Raw genomic sequence first — 23,921 nt, 5'->3', positions numbered from 1 at the left:
ACAGAGGATGGGGAGGATAGTGGAGATGAATGTAGAAAAAGACCATAGGGCAAATATGGCATCACTAGGTAGGGCTGAAGCACTTTTTGTTTCATGATAGAAACACTGAAGATCTGCTCTCAGCAATTTTCATGTATACAATATGTTGTTATTGATGGGAGTCATCACATTGTCCAATGGTTCTGTTGATATTATTCCTTCTTATGACTGAGATTGTGTGTCCTTTGAACAGCATCTCCCCAATCCTCTTCTCCACTTCGTGTCCCCAAAGTCTCTGGTAACCACCATTTCACTCCCTGCTTCTGAGTTGGACTTTTTAAAATTCTACATAGAATTGGGATCTTTCAGGATTTGTCTTTCTGTGCCTGGCATATTTTACTCAACAGAATGTTCTCAAGTTTATTCACACTATCATGCAAAACCTGTGACTGGAAGTACCTAATGATTGTTACGATCCTGGTCTGTTTGGCTGCAAGTTCTTCACAGGCTCAGTGGACTCTACTGTTTTTATTTTTGATCACAAGTAACTTCAACCTTTATCAACAGCAGAAACAAAGAGTAACATTTACTGAGAAAGATGTTCAAAGAGCTGGGAAATTTAAAGGCACAGATAGTAGACACACCTGCAGACAAAGTGAGGCAATAAAGGGAACAGAACAGAGTGAAACCATTTACCTCCTCTTTGGCGATGCGCATCTCATCTGTAACATTAGAGAAAACTGTGGGCTGGACAAAGTAGCCTTTATTCCCCCAGGGGCCTCCTCCACATTCCAGTTTGGCTCCTTCTTTCTTCCCACTCTCAATGAGGTCAAGTATTTTATCATACTGTTCCTTGTCAATCTATTTGAAAAATATCACATGAAAAGAAAAAAAAAATCAGCAACTTATAAAGTTATGGGCCTGTTGATGAGGGCTTCAGTGAGCTAGTCTATTTCTATTAAATCTGATATCAAATTTTAAAAGCTGACATAGGTTTAGATTCATTCTCTGGGCACATTTACTTCTCATGAAATTCTAGGAAGGAAACCTTGAAGATACCTATGTTTAGAATCCACAGTTGTGTAAAAAAGAAAAAAGAAAGTGTATTGGCACAGCAAATACATCTGACCCTTTCCCACAACTGTCATTCTTAAAGAAAAGTTTGTTAATGATCTAACACATTTACCTGGAAATTGTAGTCCTAACTGAAATAAAAGGAGTGAAACAAGAAAAAGAAAGCTGTGATTCTGGCTTAATTAGGGCATTTGGGAAGCAGATGCCTTTGAAGTTTGAGAAGACTCCTATATTTCTGTGCGGACTTTCCCATCCTGGACCATCCTCTCTGGCCTAGTCCATGACCTTGGATATCACACTCAGGCCATAGGTTGGGCATCCTCCCCAGGTCAGTAGGTTTGATTTCAGTTTCTGGCCAGTCCCAATTTTCATCTTTATATTTTATTAAATGAGCCACATCTAAATCTATGAAAAGTGTTACAGAAGTGAAATTTTTTGAATAAGATATTTATAGGGGAAAAGGAGTTAGAAGTTCTGGTTATGAACACCATGTCATTGTGGATTAAAGGAAAACCAAGAGATCCAGGAGCTAAGCAGAGGGGTTGAGGGCTCTTGTTAGTTTAACTTACTTGTCCCTTCTCTCTACTTAAAAAGTGTTATTCTTTATCTTCTTTGACTCTGCAAATATTTCCCACCACCCAAGACCAAGAAAAAGCTTCCAAGAAGTCATTTCTAACTGTATGGGATTCAGCACTCCTATCTAAGTAGATTAAATGCTATCTTCAATCAGAAACTAGTTTTATAAAATTTGGCTCAATATTCGGTGCAGTGTTCCTGCCGGCTCTCCAACTGAACAATATTCAATCATGTATCCCACAAAGAAAATCTCTTAATTCTCATCAGATCAAAGAAATTGTAGAGTTGGTCTAGAAGAGATATTTATGTTACTGTATACTAGTTAATATAAGTAAATTAAGGGGAGTGTTAGATATTTTTTCTAGTTAAGATATTCTAGTGTCTCAGTAAAGACTCAGTAAAGACTCAAGGATCTACGTGCCTCCATGCAAAGCTCCTCTGGCCTATTTCAATTTATTAATTGGACTATGACCTCAAAATCATAATTTTCAGTTTTTATTCACAGTATGCTTCCCAAGTCATAATGTGACCAGAGTGGTTCCCAGGTGACTGTCTAATACATGCATATGCAGTGCAGAAAGACACTGAAAGGATTTATTTGTTGGGAAACATGTGATCTCTGACTTCTAAAAAATACAGGACTGTATATTGCAGTGCCTTGCTACAGCTCTGGCATCACTTGGAAGCAACCTGCACTTCCCAAACCCCTCTCTAGATCTACTGAATGCTTGGGTGATTCAGAGGCACAAGAAAGACTGAGAAACACCATGCCAGAGCCTGGGACTTGTGATATAAAATTTCAGCTATACTTTGAAACACATCCAGTTTGGTCTAGCTAATTTTGATTCACCATAAATACAAACCTTCTTCAGAAGGTTTTGGATTCATCAATGATGAACTTGGCTTTCTTTGTGAATCTTAGGCACTGTTCAGTAATGCTTGCCTTTAAAGGAATTCTTTGCTATGAAATGAGTCATTGGCCATGGGTTAGTCTATAGCATTATCGTGATGGTCTTAAAGTATATATTTTAGTGACTTTGAAAGTTCAAACTCTTTGATTCTTTAGGCTTGGTAGGTTGAAGAAGAAGAAGGTAAATTGAAAAAATACACATTCCTCAAAGTATTTGAAAACTAGACCAACAAGATCAATGAAAGTAGATGTCTAAAAAATTGATCTTTACAATTATTGCCAGGTATAAATACAGGCATGTGATTTTCATTTACTTAACAGTTATCTAAGAACACACAGTGAACCAAGCACTCAGATGGAGACATTCTATAGATTATCTCATTTCACTGCAAAATGATCCTTCAAGATTAATTTACTAACCCCATCTTACAAATGAGGAAATAGAGTTTAAGGGAGGTTAGATGTAAAATTCAGTGTATTATTTAAAGGCCTATGTCTCCATACCATGATAAGATGCTACTCTGCTGTTTTTAATACATTTTATATGGATAGCATCATTTTTTCCCAAATGAAAACACTTATTTCCAAGTTTTTAAGGAAATATACATTTTGTTCTATGAACCAATAGGAAAACCACTTTTATAAAGAAACAACATACACACGTGAATACACATACATAAAACAAATATAAATAATATATACTATGTTGTAATTGCTTCAACATTCAGATACTTTAAGTTCTTAATCTTCAAAATAAGAAAGGAATCAAACTTCTTTTAGAAACTATTTTCCCTAAACAAATACTTTTGTTGCTTATATTCTCTATAACAATTTTATTGAGGTGTTTAATGAAGAAGATTATATAACTACATTTTTAAAGCCTCAGTTCATTCAAGCACCCGGGATGAGGATCTAGGATAAAGCTTAATGAACACATGGCTTTTTTCTGTATACTCTTTCTTATAATAACAGATGACAAATTTTTAGAGTAGAGAATCCCTGAGGACTTTTCAGTGTTTTGTTTCTCAAAGTTCCAACATACCTACTTATCCTACTTACTTAGCACAACCTGTGATAAAAATCTATTTATTTATAGAGATTAAAGTCATATTAATCAGTTAGATTATCGTATTATTTCCTCTAGGATCCTATGAACAAGAATTTTTCAAACCCTGTTTTAACTTCTTCCTCTTAGAAATAATGAGATATTTTAGCTCAGTGTTTTAGACTATTGTTGAATTAAACAGATTTTCCTCCCTAGTTGTATTACCCAACCAATATTCTATAATAAATATCTTAGATATTCCCCTCGTCTCTCTTTTTTCTGTGTCTCCTTCTCTAATTGGAAAAGTGCTTTATGTTTATAAAGATAGGCAGACATAAATAATCACAAAGGAAAATTAAGAACCCTATTCCTTTTTGAAATAGGAGACTAATTTAGATTAGAATTGATCATATTTCTTGGAATATTTGATACGGATATTTGAGAAGTTACCAACTATGATAAAAATTGTCAACTCTATGATAAAACTGTCAACTCCTTCTATGTAGTCATTAAACTCAAAGACAAATGCAAACTACAATGGGATTAAGATAAAACAAATTACTACTTTATTTGCCAGTTATTTTAAGGCTTTTAGATTTCAGTATTTGGCACTGCTGAAGTCCTAGGATTTTCCTACCTAAATACTTGGAATGAAAATCTAAGACAGTCTTCTAAGTGACCCAGTTCATAAACTCCACAAGGTCAGGGAGCATGCTGTTTTTGTTCCTCCTGGCATTGCCAGATGACAAACTCAGGGTTTTACTGATAGCAGTGTTCACTAAATTTTGGTTAATTGAATTTATATTTGGCTTAGTGAGCAAGTCAAGAATAGAGTTTGGTTTCAGATCTACAGGATGGAACAGCATATAATGCTTAGTGTGGGCAATAAGGCCTGCAAGCTTAAGGTCTAGTCTCTGGAGCATAATCTCTTAGCACTGGCCCTGTGGACATTTTGGGCTAGCTGATTTCTGTTGTGGGACTGTCTTGCACATCAAAAGGTGTTTAGCAGCCTGCCTTGTCTGTACTCATTAGATGCAAGTAGAACTACATCCTTCCACCAAGTTGTGACAATTTATAATGTCACCATACATGGGCAACTATCCCCTTGGGGAGGGAAGCAAAGTTCTCCCTAGTTGAGAATGATTCCTCTACACCAGGTCCCCAAGGGATGGGAAAAAAAATCCAAAACTGAAGGTCCAGGAGTCTGAATAACAAACCATGACAAAGAACTGTGCAAGGAAGAGGGAAAGGTGACCTCTAATGAGAGACAGAAGCACTCTTATTGATAATGATTAGGAGTAAATGAAAAAAATTGGGAGCCTGGGGGATTGTTTGGGCTTTAACAACTGAGTTGAAAAATTTGTTAGAAACCAGCAGTCTAGGACCTTTGAGGATGTGTGTACAATCTTTAGAGAACACACATCAGGTCAGAGTAACTGAGGACTTTGCAGAGGATTTAGGGGTGTGCTAGATGTCTGAATCTGTGGAATGGCAGCTGTGATGAAGGATTGATTGTGTTTGAGAGAGAAAAATGTATATGAACTTCCAAAAGGACAAAGGTCTGTAAAAGGAATCAAAAGGTGTGCAGGTTGAGGAAAGCAAGAAATTTATAGTGTTTGTTAATTTTCCTTTTATCTTTAGTTCCCAGGATGCCTCCTAAAGTGTTTTCAGGTATGAAAAATCAGCAACACAAAGAATAATTTCTGAACCTTTGAGAATTAGATTTTTTTGAAACCACAGGACTGGTACAGTCTTATTACCTAAGATGATGCACAAATGAGAAGTAATTATTCAAAATTGGGTCAAGAAGGACACTTTATTCTTGTCCCTTAAAATTCTATTCTTTATATTTTATGCTCACCTGAGGGCCTTGATTTACTCCTGGGGTCAGAGGATTTCCAAGTACATATTTCTTAGCCCGTTCAACACTTCTTTTAACAAACTCATCATAAATTGATTCTTCCACAAAAAGCCGGGATGCAGCTACACAGCACTGGCCCTGATGATAGAATAAGCCTTGATGTGCAAATTCAACAGCACTGGCCACTGCAAAGAGAGCATTCACGTTAAAGAAGAAATATTTTCTAAAGATTACATATATTTATGCAGATTTTTCTGTTTATGTACATTTATGTATCTCAGTGTGGTGATACAGAAAAATTATAAGTTGTATGGTCAGGCATGGGTTCAAGATATTTCACCTCTTAAAAGCTAGGTGAAAATTAATTTTTGTGATTCTTTATTTACTATGAAAACAATAGCAAAAATTAGTAGCACCTAAAAAAATGATTGTTATTAAGACAACTTTCATATGGACATTACCAAGAATGTGAATTTGATTGCAAGGTCAAATATCATTATACTGAGATAATTGTGAAGTTTTTTTAGGAATCAGGTTTTAACTAAATAACAAAGAAAATATGAAATGCCAATTACCTTAAATAACTTCAAAACAATCTTATACACTGTGATTAGTAGAACGAATAATTTTTCTGAAAAAACAACTATAACGATAACCAAAGCAACCAAAAACCAGTAACAAAACCTACTAATATTTATAATTATTCACCTCATGGTATTATTTCTAAGAAAGACATTTTCAAAATCTGTCTAAAATATACCATTCATATATGTCTGAAAACATATATTTTGTTTAGATGGTAGAATATGCTTAGGTTCCTTCATTTGTAGATCCTAAACCACAAGAATAAATTCTTCTTTTCATTTTATTTTTCTAAAGGCCAAAGATTCAATTCAACATTAAAGCAATTAGGTATGAATTTGTGAGCTAATCATACCTGCTTAAGTTGTAGTGAAAATAGCTTGCAGTCTTGGCAAATTAGTAATCATGTCATGGTTGTAGAATGTTTAATAAGGCAGTGTGTTCTAAAAAACTTTGATTAAGATCACAAGAGTAACAAAGGCCAATTCCATGAACCATTAGTTTTTGCAGCCTCATAACAATAATGTAACTGTTTAAGAAAGAGTTGAAGGAATGTTTGACCATCTCTTTCTGCTAATTACCACCTATTTAGAAAGTAATTTTGGGGATTCTATATGGTAATGTAATCAGAATGAACCTAGAATATTATATAGAGGGGTCATATAATAATTGTAGACTTGATACACATACAAAACTATCCTTGATAATCTGGAAAAAAAGAGAGAGCTATTTAAATTGGTTTAATTTTCTTCTCGCCATCTCATTTCACGATTATATGACCGAGAGTGAAGGGAGATGGTGAACTGTAATTGCTGTCTCCCCAGCTTCTCTTAAGTCCAAATAGCTGAGGAATTTCATTTTGCCGAAAACAGTAATTAAAGATACGGAATTATTAAAAAGAATACATCATGGCCTCTAAATGAAAAACATTTATGTTATCTAGGGTTCAGCTGAGGAAATAGCAATTTATTTCAGACCAGGAAGAAACTGTGTCTTTGTTTAACTTATCTATGTGTTCTAACTTCGGGACAATTTACAAGATTTTCAAGAGTAATTCTGGACTCTCATTAATTCCTTACACTTTGAAGCAAACCCAACTGTGAGATTCAAGTTCACTGTACGGTGTTATCAGACACCAGAAAGGAGGAAGAGTGAAGAGTGAACAATGAGCCTCCTACTCACAGTCGGCGTCGGCAAACACAATGCAAGGGCTCTTTCCCCCCAGCTCCAGGGTGACCCTCTTCAGATTGCTTTTCCCCGCAGCTTCTTTGATCATCTTGCCAACCTGAAATGGAGGGTTGCAAAGAGGAGGCTTAGTTTGCTCTCACAAAGATGGGAATATGTAATATTTAAAATTTGTATGATGTTTGGGCAATTGTTAAGTTTCATTAGGAAGAAACATCAAGTGGCATTTTTCAAGATTTGGCACCTTCAGATGTAAAAGGCTTTCCCATCCAAACATACAGACATGAGATAAATCAGAAAAATGTTCATGGGTGAGAGAGCAAATATACAGAACATGAAGGCTGGATCTTGATGTGCATGACCAGTTCGTAGGTTATTTTTCCTCTATATCTGAGCATGTATTGATCACACATATCATGGACCTTTTATCCATCTACTGACAGTCACAGGAATCTGCAGACAAACTGTCATACTCTCAGTATTTTCTATCATAAACTTCATGTTTACAAGGAGGCTGGCATAATAAATAAGTCCATGGATAAGAATCAACACAAACTTTTAATCTGTCTTGTCTCTCAATCAAGAATAATCTTTAATTCAGAAAGTGTAATGTTGATTGGCTCGAGACAATATGTTTTCCCTGTAAGAACTATAAATATCACTTTAATCTGGATAATTATATATACATTTTTGTACCTCTAAGGATATACCAAAATAATAAAACTAATTAAAATGTGTGAATAACTAATGAAACTTTTATTTGTCACAAAATAAATTTAATAATAGTAGATTTTGTAATAAATATTTTTTATCATAAATTTAACTAATCGTACAATACAGTCTCAGGGGCTATATTTCTCATAATAGGAGGTAATGAACACACTAAAAACAGTTTCTTCTACCTTTTGAATTTGTAATCGGTATTTCATTTCATCCAAACTGTATCTACTTATGTTGTATAAATACATTTGAAGGCCAGAATAAGGAACAAATCATTAAAAAATACTTTTTGTTTTAAGGAAGTGTCAGCTTAAAATAGTTACAATAAAACATGATTCCAATAGGTAGAGAGAGATGCCAGTCTCTTCACTGCAGGCCTGAGTAAATGGTATTACCTCTGTGGATCCTGTGAAGGCCACTTTGTCAATATCCATGTGAGAAGAGATGGCTGCTCCTGCTGTAGGCCCATAGCCAGGGACAATATTCACTACTCCAGGAGGAAACCCTGCCTGAAAGGCAAAAAGCAAAACAGTTAAAACACAACTCAGAATTTAATTCAAAAGAGAGGTGAGTACGGGATTGAGCCTGCTTCATTATGGTAATGTTCATCTTATGATTGCACTCCCAAGAAAAATTCACCTAAGTGCCTTCATTCTTTATTCCTTATTATTATTATTATTTCATTTCTTAGCCTACATAAAAATAATCAGATGGGCTGCATTATAGAAAGATTCCTGGGGTGAGCCCAGAGTTTATGGATCACTGCTCTCATGATGGCTCTCTCAAATTTCATAATAATAACTCAAAAAAGTAGTGTATAGAAGAGTATTTGGTGAATTACTTACCTGGAAGGAAAGCAACATATTTTATAAACTCCATCAGTAAAAATAAGAAGCTAAAGGGATCTCATATTTCTAGTTTGTAGCTGTTGATTGCTCAGGGCATACCATCTGAGTTGCAAATTCTCACTGACGTGATTTAGTAATATATTAGGAAAGCTAATCAGATCGCTTAGAATGGAACTTTACAGACCCATATCAATCCCAGCTGAAGAATTCAAGGAAGAAGAAGCAATGTGACAACTGAGTTGGGCACATTAAAATTTCATGTTATTTTCATCAAATTGCCTCATTTTAACATCTCTTTTGCTTATTATAAATTTTAAATAAAGAATATTTTAAAGATGTTAATTTGGATTTTCTGAAATTTAAGTTTCTGGTAACTAACAGTTGTATAAGTTTGGGTAAGATAGGAAGGTCAAAGTGCAATGACTTGTTCTCAAGAAAAAAATATATTCATGCAATTTACATAGTTGATGAAAATAAGTTTGTTGTGCGATTTGCCATTTCTGAAGAAGAAAGAAAATGTATAGGAAACTATAAAAGAAAAGTGAATATAAACATGGACATGTGTTTGAAAATAATGTGGCCCAATAACATAAACAATCATATTGGCACAGTGGCCTGCAACCACCATATAGATGAAAACTAAAAACTTGTTTAAGTTTAAATAAATTTGCAAGACTCATCAGGACATCAGTAGAAGTTGCAAACTAGTTTAATATTTCAACATGTGAAAGAATGCTCTATTAATTGTAACATTGATTTGGACAAAAGAAAGAAAAAAATCTGGTCATAAGATGACTGACTCCAAGCCCTTGAGTCTGGCTTTTTGTCTGCGTTTGGGTTGACTCCAGGAATCTCAGCCAGCAGTCCTGCTAGATGTGCCCCAACCACTGACGAGAACCATTTGTAAGTCAGGCAGCTTATAGTAGCACCAAATGGGGCCTTCTTGTTATAAATTAGGATGGCTGAATTCTTGTGCATGTTTTGATTTAGGAAACTTACCTCTTTTATCAAAGATGCCACATGAAGAGCAGTAAGGGGAGTTTGTTCTGCTGGTTTGACAATCACCGTGTTTCCACAGCTAAGGGCAGGCCCTATCTTCCAAATGAGCATGACCAATGGGAAATTCCACTAGAAAGCAATATTTAACAATAGAGTCTTTGTATTGCTCAAAGGCACATTTGCTAGTGTAACTTCTACATGATAAACTCCCATTCCCCACAGATGTTAACTAATAACTGTAGTAGTCTTATGTAATCATAGTGGATTCTATTGATGTGAACAGCAACTAGTAAATAATAAAAAGCTCTAAATAAACCAGATAGGAGAAGGGACCAGGAGAGAGCCCCAAAATTTAATTGGGTGCTGTTATTTCAAATAGCAGGAACAACAACAACAAAAAAACCCTCATTACATGGTTTTGCATATAATTAAACATATTGTGAGTTATTTTTGCTCAAAAAGTATGGTTATTCTCCTCTTTCCATAGGTCATTTGTTATATTCACTGAAAATTATTTGGTAGCATTTATCTCCAAGAGAAATAATTCTCTCTCTCTCTCTCTCTCTCTCTCTCTCTCTCTCTCTCTGTGTGTGTGTGTGTGTGTTTGTGCGCGTGCACGCAATTGTGTATTGCCAGGGATCTAACCCAAGGCCTGCTCTACCACTGAACTATACCCTCAGCCCAGAACAAATAATCTTTTTAAAAATGAAGATGTGTAAGGTCCAGAGGACAAGTGACTGTGTTTAGATCACAGCAAAATCAGTGACCAGCCATGTGAACTCAGACAAGTTACTTGTTTTCTGTTTATGATAGCATCATTTGCAAAATTGTCCTTAGGATTAATCAAGAAAGTAGGCCAAATCCTTAAACACATTAGCTACCATTAGTATTTAGAATTATGAGTTTTTTACAGATTTTATTGGAATTTTGAACTAATGAGAAATTTCATTAAAAATGTTGATATGATTGTACTTCAACCTCAATGGGGCAAAAGATTAGTAATTGACACTTCCTCAACTAAGAACTTCAGGACAATTTGTCATCTTTTCATTCGGCCTTTTCAAGTAAATCAGCCCTGTTTAGAGAGTCTCCTATTCATTGGGCTTAAAAGGAAATACTCAGGATTAAATTTAAAAATTGCTATTTTCTTTCAGAGGAATTTGGAGCATCAGATTCTTTTATCTAAGGGTACCATATATTTCCTACAGTGCTCCAAACGTCTCTGATATCATTTCTTTCTTTCATTTTAATTAAAAAGTATATTTCACCATTCAAGCTCTCTTTGCTACTTTTGTCCATGATTAGGAGTCTAAACAGGAGACCAAGAGTGTTGGAGTGTAGAGGGTCACACTACATTGCACTGAAGTGGGGTCTCACAGCAGACACACCCACATGGAGTACTTTGTCATTCACTTGTAAATCACCGCCATTGAGAAGAAAGTGTAATATAGCTTTCTGAAAACAACCCATAGAGGAACAGGCTTTATTTATTAATGTGGTAAAAATACTAAAACACCCTCAGGAGACATGCCAGGATATGGATAGGCTTCTGAATTACCCAGTTCATATTGTCACAGAAAAGGCCTGGTTCAACAAGTCCTATTTGAAATTTACATCACATCTAACACACAAGCATCCAATTATGTTGGAGAAAGTTTCATCACTACACTGAACAGAGTTAGAGCCCCTTCCCCACCCCGCAACCTTCATTGGAAATCCTATACGAAAACGACTTACAGGAATGATTTGGCCACATACACCAATAGGTTCATGTCTTGTATAAGTGAAAAAGTCTCCATCTGAAAAACAAAGCACACACCCAATCCTAAGAAGACAAATGTGTTCACCATTCATAGAGTAGTAGTTTGAAGGTAGTGTGAGAGAAAGAAGTAAACAGTAGCATAGTAATAGTAATTCATGCCCGTAATCCTAGCTACTCAGGAGGCTGAGGCAGGGGGATTATAAGTTTGAGACCAGACGGGGCAACTTAATGAGACCCTTTCTCTAGATTCAAGCCCCAGCACTAGAAAAACAACAACAACAAAGCCTTTTATCCAACAATTTACTAAATAAAAAAATCAAGTCTTTGGAATGATAAAAACCATACAATTAAGTTAGTTCAAAGCAAAGACGCAAAATTGGAAAAGATCCGAATCATAATTAATTCTTTATCTCATCATCTAAGAAGGCTGTTTTCTGTATTATTTTCATTCTCCAATTTTTATAGGAGAAATGAAAGGAGGTCAGATCATCTTTAGCTAAAAGAAAAACTGTGCTCAAATGTGTTTTTAGCAGCTTAAAATTCAACCTGTAATATAATCTGTTTTTAAAAGGTGATGTGATTTTAAAAAATAGTAAAATTAAAAAATATATCTCCCTGTTAGTAATAAGCATTTCTACTGACTCATTCTAACATGTTGTTTTGCCTACCAAGCACAAAAGTAATTTCTCTTAATCCATGAAGAAAATGCCCATAGTAAAAGACATTTCTTTTCCACATATATTTGACTAATTCACATGCCTCAGAGTTTGACATGGTCACCCTGTGAGTTTCATGGTTCTCTGGCTTCTGTGCTGGTCTGGTTCCTGCAGGAGCCTCCTGAATATTAAGAAGAACTCTCCTTAAGATGTACACGCACTTTAAGTGGCTTTTCCATTTTTCCTGAGGATGAAGTATAATAGTTTCCAGACCTAGCTCATTTATTGTTAGTACTATGGTCTCATTCTCCTGTTTTAACTTCCTGGCTGTCACTTCTAACCTACTGGATGCTCCAATTAGATTGAAAATGCACATCAGGGCCAATTCTGGAGGCATTCTGAATTTCTAATGTCAATGTTTGTATAAGTTAAATTTCTATTTTTAATGTTTTTCAAAATCATGCTTTTTCCAATAAAAATTTTTTTTTCATATTTCTATTCTGCTATGTGTATACCCCACCAAAATAATATATACATACACATGAACGTGTAATACACAAATTCTTAACTCAGGCTATAAACATAGTCTCATCTTAATTTGAAGGTATTTAAAACAAATCAATAAATTAGTTTGTTTAATTAACCTGGTCTAACTGTACTGAGTTTGAGCAGGCACAGATAACCATCCTTAATTCACACATGCAAAGAGACTTAAATAATTACATTACAGAAAGGGTATAAAGGTTACTATGGGAATGAAACCCAAATAAATAATTTGAGGTCAGCTTTGAAAAGTTTGGGTCCTTAAAGGCAGAGATGTTTCAAATCAGTAATTGGGGCCATAAGAATATTCTTACTTAATATTTTCTAAAATATCCACAGTGTTATCTTCTGTATGATTGTGCTGAAGCAACTTTAAAAGTGGTTTGTTGAATCTTCACAGAATTTCTAAGTTCAGAATTGTGTTGGCTCAAAGTCAAGGGGAAAATAATTTTGCCTTATTTGGTTGACATCTTTAAAAGTGAGAGTTTGAAATTACTCAGCTCTAGAGTAATCACTTCCTCCCTATGCCCACCCCTGGTGGTCTCCCAAGTTACTTACCAATCGGTATGGTACGGCCCTGGACCTTGTCAGCCCAGCCTGCACAGTAGCGTAATGTTTTTATGCAGCCTCCTAGATCCATCAGATACGCGTTAGAAAACAGTTTTCCAGCATTCATTGACTCCATTGTCTGAAAAACAAATCAGTCTCCAAATATAAAATTCCACAAAACTTTTTGATTAATAATATATGACCAATATTTTGAATAGTCATGTGTTAGAGAATTTTGGAAATAGAAGACATTTTAACTCAACTTCTCTTACCTTCTCTTTTTAAATAAGACTTTAAAAAGTTAAAATAATTGTTTATGTTCATATGGAAGGATCTGTGTAGAATGAATAGTGAGATTCTGGTTGTTAAACCCTAGCGCTCTTTCTTTCATATTCTGGGTGTCTTCCAGCTAACCAACATTTCAAGAGTTGATCACAATTTGATATGTACCCAGCTGTTAAAATGGTACAATATTTCATTTATAATCCAACTATAGTGACAATTTAGTGTTAGGAATATAATAACCAACAACCATTAAAAAGCCAGAGTTTTATAGAGAGTTTAATAACCAATAACCATTTTAATTTTTGTGTTCCACCTGGATATAACTGATTTATTCACATAAACTTAACATCTGGATCTTTCATTCATGAATTTTCTTCAGCAGAATTTTCTATTACAAAACTCCTAGTTTAGGTACTCTCACCATAACTACCATTTGAATGGTCTAACAACATACCTATTATACATACCTAGCAACATACCTATTGTGACTTGTCTCTTCCTTCACTGTTAGGCAGAACTTTCAAGTGCTCTTTGGGTTCTAGTGTTCTGCTGGGATGGTTTCTCTGACAGGAATGTACAGATGCCTAACTTCTAAAGCTGTTCTGCCTCTGTACTGTTCTGTCCCCCCATCCCAAATTTAAGCAAATAGGACTTTTTCATATCTGTTCTTTTTCCCCCATCAGCTTTCATGGTGATAGAGATAGTCAGCACTCTCAACCCAAAGAGCAGACAGATGAGAAGAGCCAAGTTTTAGCAAATGCTGCTTTCTTTCTTTTATAGGACAAGTGGTTAATACAGTTTTATTTCATATGGCTTCTGGTTCTATACTTTTGCATGTTTTGAATTATAAGGACCATAACAAATTGTCCTTTGATTAACTATAATTGACATTGATTATTTTTAAATAAAATGTAGGGCTCTTTGTTATTATCACTTTAAGACTCAAAAGGTAATAAAATTGATTCTAAAATCTCATCTGGGTATTAGTTTATATGAAATTGTCTTTACTATAATTATTTTATATGAAATTGTCTTTACCTGGCCAAGAAGACAAAAAAATACTCTCCCCTACATATTATGTGCTGACTCATCTACAAGCTAAAATTTAAGAAAACAAATCTGGCACACACACAAAAAAATGCAACTTTTAAGAACATATTAAAAATAGATTTTCTTTATTCTTTGCCTATTTCATCTGTGAAAAAAATCACATTATTTAATTCTGCAACACATCCTTTAATTATGAGCATGTTAACAGACACATTTCAGGAAGGTAAAATGTGGCTGTGTAGTAAATATTTTGGTGGGCTAGACTAACAGGAAATAAGCTTTTTTTTTTTTCAGGGAAATAACTTGAGCACTTTCAACAAAGTCAACGAGATTTTCCACTGTAAGAGTTCAGTGGTCAACCAAGTTTAAGAATCCAAGTGTATCATTCCAGGAGATTCTTACTACATGTGATTTTGTTAGGGGAGCTGAGAAGGTCTGGAGTAAAGGAAAGAAATTTGTTTAATTTGGTTTAACTCAGTGGTTGCCAAAGTTTGGACTGTAGAATCTGTTCTGGGAGCAGATGTCATCATCTGGAACTGGCATTCAGATTACTACTTGAGATAATCTCAAATCCTACCCCAGATCTGGAGATGAGGTCTTTTCATTTTAATTTTAGATTTCATATAGTGCTCATTAGATCCAAATCAGCTTGCCAATTCATACAGTGAATGCTTTTTAGAGCTCTCACTTTGGGCATCTGGTTTGGTTAATACTCACGGCCAGCAGCAGACGATCTCTTTCAATTAAGTCGGCCAACTTGTATAGTAGGCGTCCCCTCTCTGAAGCATCCATAGTGCGCCATGGAGAGCCAATCTGAAAAGCCTGTCTTGCAGCCTTCACAGCTTTGTCAACGTCTGCCTGTTAGTCACAGAGAATTCAGTGCAGTAGACTCAACACACTGGACAAGCAAACCTAATGGCAATAACCCTATAAAATAGACTGTAGCTCCTTATGAACAGATGCCGTATCTCCATTAGACCAATGTCTAGCACATTCTATGCACTCAACGACAAGGTGATGTAATGACACCTGCAGGATAATCTTGGGAATGATAAATTCCATATACCCCGCACATGTTCGATTTCTTGGAATACAGATGTTATAATATTCTAATAGTTGCCCTCATTTGAGTATTGCCCATATTTCAAGTAATGTTCCAGTAACTATATTCATATTAACTCATATTATTCTCAATAATCTTATAAGACAAAAATGTTTCCCATTTTACAGATGAAGAAACTGAAGCATATCAAAAGAAAAGAGACCCAGTCTTTGCCCTCCTGCTCTTTCCAGGCGGTATCAGCGCAGGTGGCTCTTGTTGGCCAGGAGCTGCTGGAAAAGTTGGAGGCCATGGGTGGAGCAGGTCTATGGGACCAGGAGTCTTCGTTGTGCATCTGGTACAATGAGAAGGTGTAGGAGATGGCATGGAGTGATCTAGGAGTAATGAAGTCCAAAGAGAAACATGCTTTAAAAAAATATCAGCTTTGGGCCTAGGGTTGTGGCTCAGTGGCAGAGCATTTGCCTAGCATGCATGAGGCACTGGGTTTGATCCTCAGTAACACATAAAAAAAATGAATAAACAAAATAAAGGTACTGTGCCCATCTACAACTAAAAGAGAAATTCTTTTAAAAAAAAATATCAGTGTGCCAGACACAAAGCGGCACATGCCTGTAATCTCAGCTTCTTAGGAGGCTGAGGCAGGAGGATTGTAAGTTCACAGGTGGCCTCAGCAATTTAGTGAAGCCCTAAACAACTTAGGGAGACCTTGTTTCAAAATAAAAAAAAATTAAGAAGGGCTGGGATATGGGTTCAATTTCCAGTTTTTTTTTTTTTTTAATTCTCAGAATAAAAAATTCTCAGTATTAAAAAGAAGGAGGGGAGCAGCCTCTGCACAGAATGAAGCAGAATCCTGCCATTTGGGAGGAGGAAGTCCAGATGCCTGGAGGAAATGTCAGGCAGGAGCAAGTTAGGGGGCTTGTCCCTAATTTTTGATGGGCTATTCCTAATAGGCATACTGATCACAATGAAGTAGGAGATAGGGTAGAAAGTTTTGTGGGGCAGATGAGGGAAATCAAGTGGAAGACTAGGAAGCAGCAGATGAGATGTTATATGAGCTTCCAAACCCCTGAACCTGACAACCATTATGACTTTTGCCTCATACCTCGAATCCCAAGGTTTTACAGGATGGCCACTGTACTGCAGTCTTGTATCTTTGTGATTTACCTTTTCTGTGTAACTTTTGGTATTTCCTCTTTCCAGTTTCTGACTGAATATTGTTTTGTCTGTCTAAAAGTTTCTGTCGGCAGGACAATTTTACCAGTTTTAGAAAAAAAACATTCCTTTTACAATATGAAATTAATCCACAGTTTTAAAAGCAAAGGAGAGAGAGACAGAGAGACAGAGACTAGCCCAAGGTCAATAACTCGAAGTGAAGTTGAAGTGGCTGAACTGAGTTTTAAAGAGAGCCTATCTGACTATAAGACCCTTTATGACACATTTTAATTCTTCAACTACAAAAGTTCCTGTCATCGGGGACTGAATAGGAACTTTCCTTTGCTAATGAAGAGTAGACATTATAAATGTGTGCTCATTTCTTTTGTGCAAAAGGGAAAAGGCATAGAAGTAGTGGAACTGTTGTTCTACAGAAGGGTCCGTCTACCTGTGACAAGCCCAGTTGGGTACAAAGAGATCCTTTAGGTAAAAGTAGTTTCTTTTTATTAATAACACACTGCTTGAAACTACATTGATTCAAGCAAAAGTTGAATAATAGATGACGTTCACACTCAGTGAGCAGGTCTGGCTTCTTATCTTCGTTCACACTCTTTCTTCTTGTGTTTTTCTCTGCCACATATACTCTTGTTTCCTAACCCACCTCAGTTACAAATTTGGCCTACACATCCCTGTTCAGACCCTTTCTCATTTCCTACAGAATGTATCTACCACAAATATCACCACTTCTTTTACTACTTCATGTCAGTGTTGATCCTGTCCTGTCAGTTGCAAACACCTTAAAAGCACAGTCATGCCAACAGTTTTTTGCACGTAGGACTGACCACTGTGGGGAACTCCATAAATGATAATGACATCATAAGGCCAGTAGATTACAACATTTTGCAGAAGACATAATTCCCTTTGAGAATTAGAGCAGGAGGAAAGAAACTACCCTTTTTTTTTTTATCATTGTTGCTCACAATCTGAATTGATATTGCCTCCTCCTTGGTGAGGCATGGATCTCATGTTAATATTCCCCTCCTCAGATTGTATTCAAGAAGCCCCAATCTTACAATTCTGCAAATTAAAATGCAAATAAATAAACTATTTTCACAGCACCAGATGCTCCCAGATTTATCATAGAGTTACATCCTAATGAACCTGCAGTAAGTTGAAAGTATCATGAATTGAAAATGCATTTAATGCACCTGACATATGACACATCATAGCTTAGGCTTAATGTGCTCAGAACACTTAATGCCTGTCTTATACTAAAGTGTTGATTATTTCTCATTTTATTTTTTGATTACAGTACACTGTTGCAACGTGCAGTACAGTATTGGTTATTTACCTTCTTGTTGTGAGGCTGCGTGAGAGCATTGCCCAGCATTGCATAGAGAATATTATACTGGATATTGCTAGCCTGGGGAAAGATCAAAACTGACAATTCATAGTACAATTTCTACAGAATATGTATTGCTTTTGCATCTTTGTAAAGTTGAAAAATGATGTCAAAACATTGTAAATCAGGTAACATCTGTATTCATCACCAAATTAAGATGAACTGAGGCAACAGCAGTTTCTTAGAAGTATAATCTGTCCTGATTAGTAATAATATTTACTGACTGCAAGCAAAGACTCTTTAATTATAATACATCACACACTGGTGTATCTCACTGTCAAACTTCTAGGAGAATAATGAGTACATATAATAAAACATATGCAATTGTTGCCTGCTTGCCTAAGAAATATATATACATTGCATATTTTGGGGCATTCAGTTAATCATATCAATTGCTTATTTTGTTTTATGCCATAAATTCTGAAATTTTTAAAAAGTAAATACAGAGAGCACTGTTTGGGGGTTTTAAAAAAAAAAGCAAGCCACAAGAATCTGAGATTGCTGGCATGATCTGTAGATCCCAAGACTTATAAAACATACACAGCCCTGTGTTTAAACATCTGTGTGACACGGCTTTCACTTGGATGCTTCTGCTCACTGTTCTGCCATTGGCCTTAGCCAAATATGGGCTATCATAGGCAGCCTGGCCTCCCAAGGGATGTGGAGACACTGGCTTCAAGACAAGTAGTTCTGCCATACAGAACCCATCCCTGGAGAATGCTGCTAAAAATAAACATGCTTTGTGGTTATGTCTTTTGCATCATGTCTTTCTCTCTCTTGTTCACATCTTATATTTAATCTTTCAGGAGTAAAAATAGAGTAATGGCAGTTTATTATTTTTGAAGAAAATAACCCAGATTTTAATTATGATTCCTCTCAAGCTGTGTAAGTTTTGAAGTGTCCAATGGTCCATCCATCCATCTAAAGACTTCCCACACACTCCACTCTGTAGCATTTCTATCATCAGTCTGCTAATGACAGAATGGTAAAATAAAAAAATATTCTTAAATATTCAATCAAATGAGAGGGATATAAGACCAAACAATTTATCCTACCATATTATAAACCACGAAAACCACAGTAATCCCTCGGTATCCAAGAGAAATTAGTCCCAGGATACCCCTATAGATTACTAAAGCCCACAATGCTGGGAGTTTTATACAAAGTGAAATGGTATTTGCATATAACATATGCACATTCTCCCATCTACTTTAAATTACCTTGGATGACTTATAATGCCTGTGACAATGTAAATGCTGTTTAAATAGCTGTTACACTGCATTGCTTAGGAAATGATGACAAGAGCAAGAAGCTGCTATGCATTCAACATAGACACAACCATGTTAGGCAGGACTTCCTCACAGCATAACCATGGTGGGATGAATCCACACATGTGGAATTTGTGCACTTGGAATTTGTGCACTGATATTATATAAGGGTGTGCCTTATATAATTTACTTATATTTACAATTACATAATACTCATATTTCAATTGATCCATTATGTAAATGAAATATTGTGTCACAATTTCTTTGAGGTTCAGTTTTCTCATCTTTAAAGTCAAGGTAAGTTATTTCATAGGGTTGTGTTGAAGATCAAATAAGCTAACCCCTGATACACAGCTTCCATGTGACAGGCATTCAATGTTCACTAGATGGAAGCAATTTCTTACTATAGTCCTAGAAGTCAAAGCAGCATGAAAATGACTCTAAGCATTTTCAGTATGTTTTAATAAATAGTTCCTTTCAGTTTTTACTTCTCTTTACCATTGTGGGTACTTATCATTTCATTGTCAACAGCTCCCCCAAGTTCATTGTCTTCCCTCCCCAGCTGCCTTGCCTATGACTACCAGAATAATCTTTCCTCATAGAGCTTTATCTTATCACTTTCCTTTTCAATGTTTGCAACGGCTACCCTTTTATCTGCAATCCCAAGGCCAAACTCCTTTAGTTGGTTTTCAAAGTCCAAACTTCTGGGCCCCACCTCACCCACCTGCTCAAAATTGTTGTTCATACTTTTTTTTTTTTTATCTATCTGACTCTGCTCTTTCTCATCTTTGCTCTCATAATTTTCTTTGTCAAGAATGTTCTACTAGCTTATCTCTTTACTTTCAAAATCCTATACATTTTTCAGGACCCAGCTTAAATATCCCAACCTACTTCAGTCATTGGCAGTTTAATCTGGCTGGATGATAGCTACTCATTAAGAGCTCACCATGCTGTGTGTGCTAAAATAAGTACTTTGTAGGCCCCCAAGTTCCAGTGCAATCAGTATCACAGGCTTTGCCTTACAGGTGAGTAGACTTTGTGGACTGAAATCTAGCAGATAGTAGAACCAAAGTTGGATCCTCTATCTGGCCTCCAAATCTAGAGTTCTGCCTGTCTCTCTTAATAATGTCTCCTTAATAAGGAGTACTTACAGTTATCTGTATTACAAACATACTATTTCTTATTATTCTGGGTCTGTAATATGCATTTAATAAATATTTAATAATTTGTTTAACTACCTTATCATATTACACTGACATTATATAAGGGTGTGCCTTATATAATTTACTTATATTTACAATTACATAATACTCATATTTCAATTGATCTATTATATAACAAATGCTTGATATTATTCAAAACTATTAGGAAGAAAGTAATTTTTTTAAAAAAATTTCAAGGCCAGATTTTTTTTTTTTAAATTTTTAATTCCAGAACTTGTATTTCCAGAAATATAATTTTTTAATTAACCAGAAAACAATTTGGTGCATTTACTGAAATTCATAACCATCAATAGCATTGTTGCTTATGGCACTGACATATTCCCCAGGCTGAGTACAGAAAGACAATTTGAATGATGGAGAGATATTGAATGCCTCTTCAGCCTATTTAAGGAAGAGTTAAACTTTTCAGTCACTCCCAGATGGTACATTTCCATGTTAAATTCATTCAGAGATGGAGAAAATAGTTATCAGACCAGTTTTCCTTTTACACCTGCCACAAGCACTTACTTTAATGGACTTTTACTTTTATCCCCAGCAATTATTTGTTAGGTCATGCTTTAATATTAAAAGCAGATTTGAGGATTAGCCCATACAGCCTCAAAGAGCCACTGAAGTGAAAAGAAAACAGTTCCCACCCACATGAGTGCTTTGCTTTGTAGCCTCCATTTGTTCTTGGCCCTCCTTCTTTCTTTAGGATACTATTGAAAGGCTGGATACTGCTAACTGTTGGCTTCATTCTACTCATAAATTAAATCCCTAAAGCCTTTTGGCTAATTATCTAAAGAGTCAATTCCAGAATATTAGGTTTACTGTGACCATGTAGTTGACTAGATTTGGACCTTTAAATACACAATGTTTACTATGCGTATGCTTGCTGGCAAAATTGTTTGAACAATAATAACTCTTTTAGAAAGAAAAGTTTTTGAAAAATTCCCAAAAGAACACTCCTCTAGAAATGTTGAATGTTAAGCAAACAGTTGCTTATCATAAACAGTTTGTATCACCAACAGTTTAGCTGGGGTGATCAAATGTCCAGCCAATCAGCTTAGCTTTTGGACTTGAAGCTTTGCTGAATGTATAAAGTGTTTTTGGCCTATTCTGTGGGCAGGAGTAATGGTCAGTAAGCACAGAGCGGATCAGTGGCAAACATTTCTACAACTTCTGGTGTCACCATCAGCTTTCCTTTACAACATTTTAAGAAGAAGGTAAATCCACAAAGAGTGCCAAGAAAAATCCTCAGACTGCCTGACAAGGTTTCATGTAGATTCTAGGCATAGAGATTTGTTTTCCTGGTGAAACTAATCTCAGTGGCAAAGGAAGATGTTCTGCTAGTAATCCAATGGCAAAGCTAAATGTTCAAGGCTCCAGGGCTAAAACATCAAGCATATTGTTTTCTTTGGTTAATTGCAAACTGCAAACAGATCCTCAGTCTTCCACTTGAGTGGCATTTATGCCTATGTAAAGAAGGAGGAGACAACTGTCAGGGGCTCAGGCTGTGCACACCTGGGCCTTTATTGCTTTATTTTACTTCCTCAGGCTTGTTAGAGTCACTCAAGCAACTAGAGGAACATTTGAAATAATGTGTGCATCTATAAAAGTCTCTGATAAAAGATATTTGTTTCTTTTTTTTAACATGAAGAATACCACAGGCTTCTGGGCATCCTACAGCACTTTGCCAGGGTTGGTCAGAGTTTCACTGTCCAACCTTAGAGATGTAGAGTGACTGTCATAATAGAGTTTCTACTAATCAACTTTTTTACCTATAAAAATCCATGCCCCCGTCATATCTATACGCAGCTGACTTTCAACAAAGGCATCAAGCACACATTGAAGAAGAGAGGTTTAATAAATGGAGCTGGGAAAACTGGATATCCACATGCAGAAGAATAAAACTGGACTTCTATCTCTCGCTACATACGAAATAAACTCAAAATGGATCAAATACTGAAATTAAAGGCCTGAAACTGTTAGAAATCAGAAAAAACACATAGGGAAACCCTTTACAACATTAGTCTAGGCAATGCTTTTTTGGATAGGACCCCAAAAGCACAAGCACCAAATGCAAAAATTGACAGAGGGTTTATATCAAACTAAAAATTTTCTGCCCAGAAAGTGAACAAACTACAAATGGGAGGGAAAGAATTGTAAGCTATTCATGTGACAGGGATTAATATCTAGAATATATAATGAATTGAAACAATACCCAAAATAAAAACCACCACAAATAATCTGATTTAAAATTGGCAAACGATCTGGACATTTCTCCAAAGAAACTGTTTGACATCACTACTGATCAGAGAAATGCAAATCAAAACTACATTTGATTGGTACCATCGTCCCCTAATCAGAACAGTTATTAATAAAACAAACAAATAAAAAATAGATGCTAGAGAGGATGTGGAGGAAAAAGAACCCTCATACGGTTTTGGCTGGAATATAAATTAGGACAATCATCATGGAGAACAGAATGAAGTTTCCTCAGAATAAACTAAAAGTTGAACCGTCATTATGACTCAGATACCTCATTTCTGAGTATATATATATAAAGAAAACGAAACTAGTTGATCAAAGAGGTATCTGCACTCTCATGTTTAGTGCAGAACTATTTACATTAGACAAGATATGGATTCTACATGTCAGCAGATAAATGGATAAAGAAAATGTGGTTTATATGCACAATATAAAATGATTCAGCCATGTGAAGAACAAAATCCTGTCATGTGTGACTAAATGGATGGAGCCGGAGGACATTACGTTAAGTAAATAAGCCAGGCACAGAAAGACAAATGCTGCATGGGTTTACTCATAGATGGAAACAAACAAATAAACAAAAAGTTGATGACAAAGAAAAGAGCATGATAGAGATTACTAGAGACTAAGAAAAGGAGGTAGAAAAAGTAGCAGAAGGAGGTTGGATAATGGGTTCAAAATATAGTTAGGAACTGGTGCGGTGGCACACGTCTGTAATCCCAGCAGCTGGGAAGACTGAGGCCGGAGGATCAAGAGTTCAAAGCCAGCCTTAGCAACCGTGAGGTGCTAAGCAGCTCAGTGAGACCCTGTCTCTAAATAAAATAGGGATGTGACTCAGTGGTTGAGTGTCCCCGAGTTAAATCCCTGGCACCCTCCATCTTCCCCACCCTCCAATATATATATATAAAATTTTAGTGCTTTGCACCACAACAGGGTAACTAC

The 23,921-nt window shown here is 35.8% G+C and overlaps 1 protein-coding gene and 1 pseudogene across 1 annotated transcript in view; one reads left to right on the top strand and one right to left on the bottom strand.

Annotated features, from left to right (window-relative positions):
* Positions 1-23,921, bottom strand: part of Aldh1a1 (aldehyde dehydrogenase 1 family member A1) — a 49,126-nt gene that overhangs the window by 9,585 nt on the left and 15,620 nt on the right. Inside the window, exons 3-10 of the mRNA XM_026389265.2 lie at positions 15,342-15,482; positions 13,299-13,428; positions 11,517-11,578; positions 9,780-9,908; positions 8,328-8,441; positions 7,210-7,312; positions 5,446-5,630; positions 676-840 (exon numbers count right to left, since the gene is read on the bottom strand). Coding sequence (XP_026245050.1) covers positions 676-840; positions 5,446-5,630; positions 7,210-7,312; positions 8,328-8,441; positions 9,780-9,908; positions 11,517-11,578; positions 13,299-13,428; positions 15,342-15,482 — 1,029 coding nt within the window. The remainder of the gene's footprint in view (positions 1-675; positions 841-5,445; positions 5,631-7,209; positions 7,313-8,327; positions 8,442-9,779; positions 9,909-11,516; positions 11,579-13,298; positions 13,429-15,341; positions 15,483-23,921) is intronic.
* Positions 16,522-18,280, top strand: LOC113183057 (protein BEX4-like; annotated as a pseudogene).

This window comes from Urocitellus parryii, chromosome 4 (genome assembly GCF_045843805.1).
Source record: "Urocitellus parryii isolate mUroPar1 chromosome 4, mUroPar1.hap1, whole genome shotgun sequence".
NCBI classification, from domain to species: Eukaryota; Metazoa; Chordata; class Mammalia; order Rodentia; family Sciuridae; genus Urocitellus; species Urocitellus parryii.
This window is presented reverse-complemented; position numbering and strand designations above follow the sequence as displayed.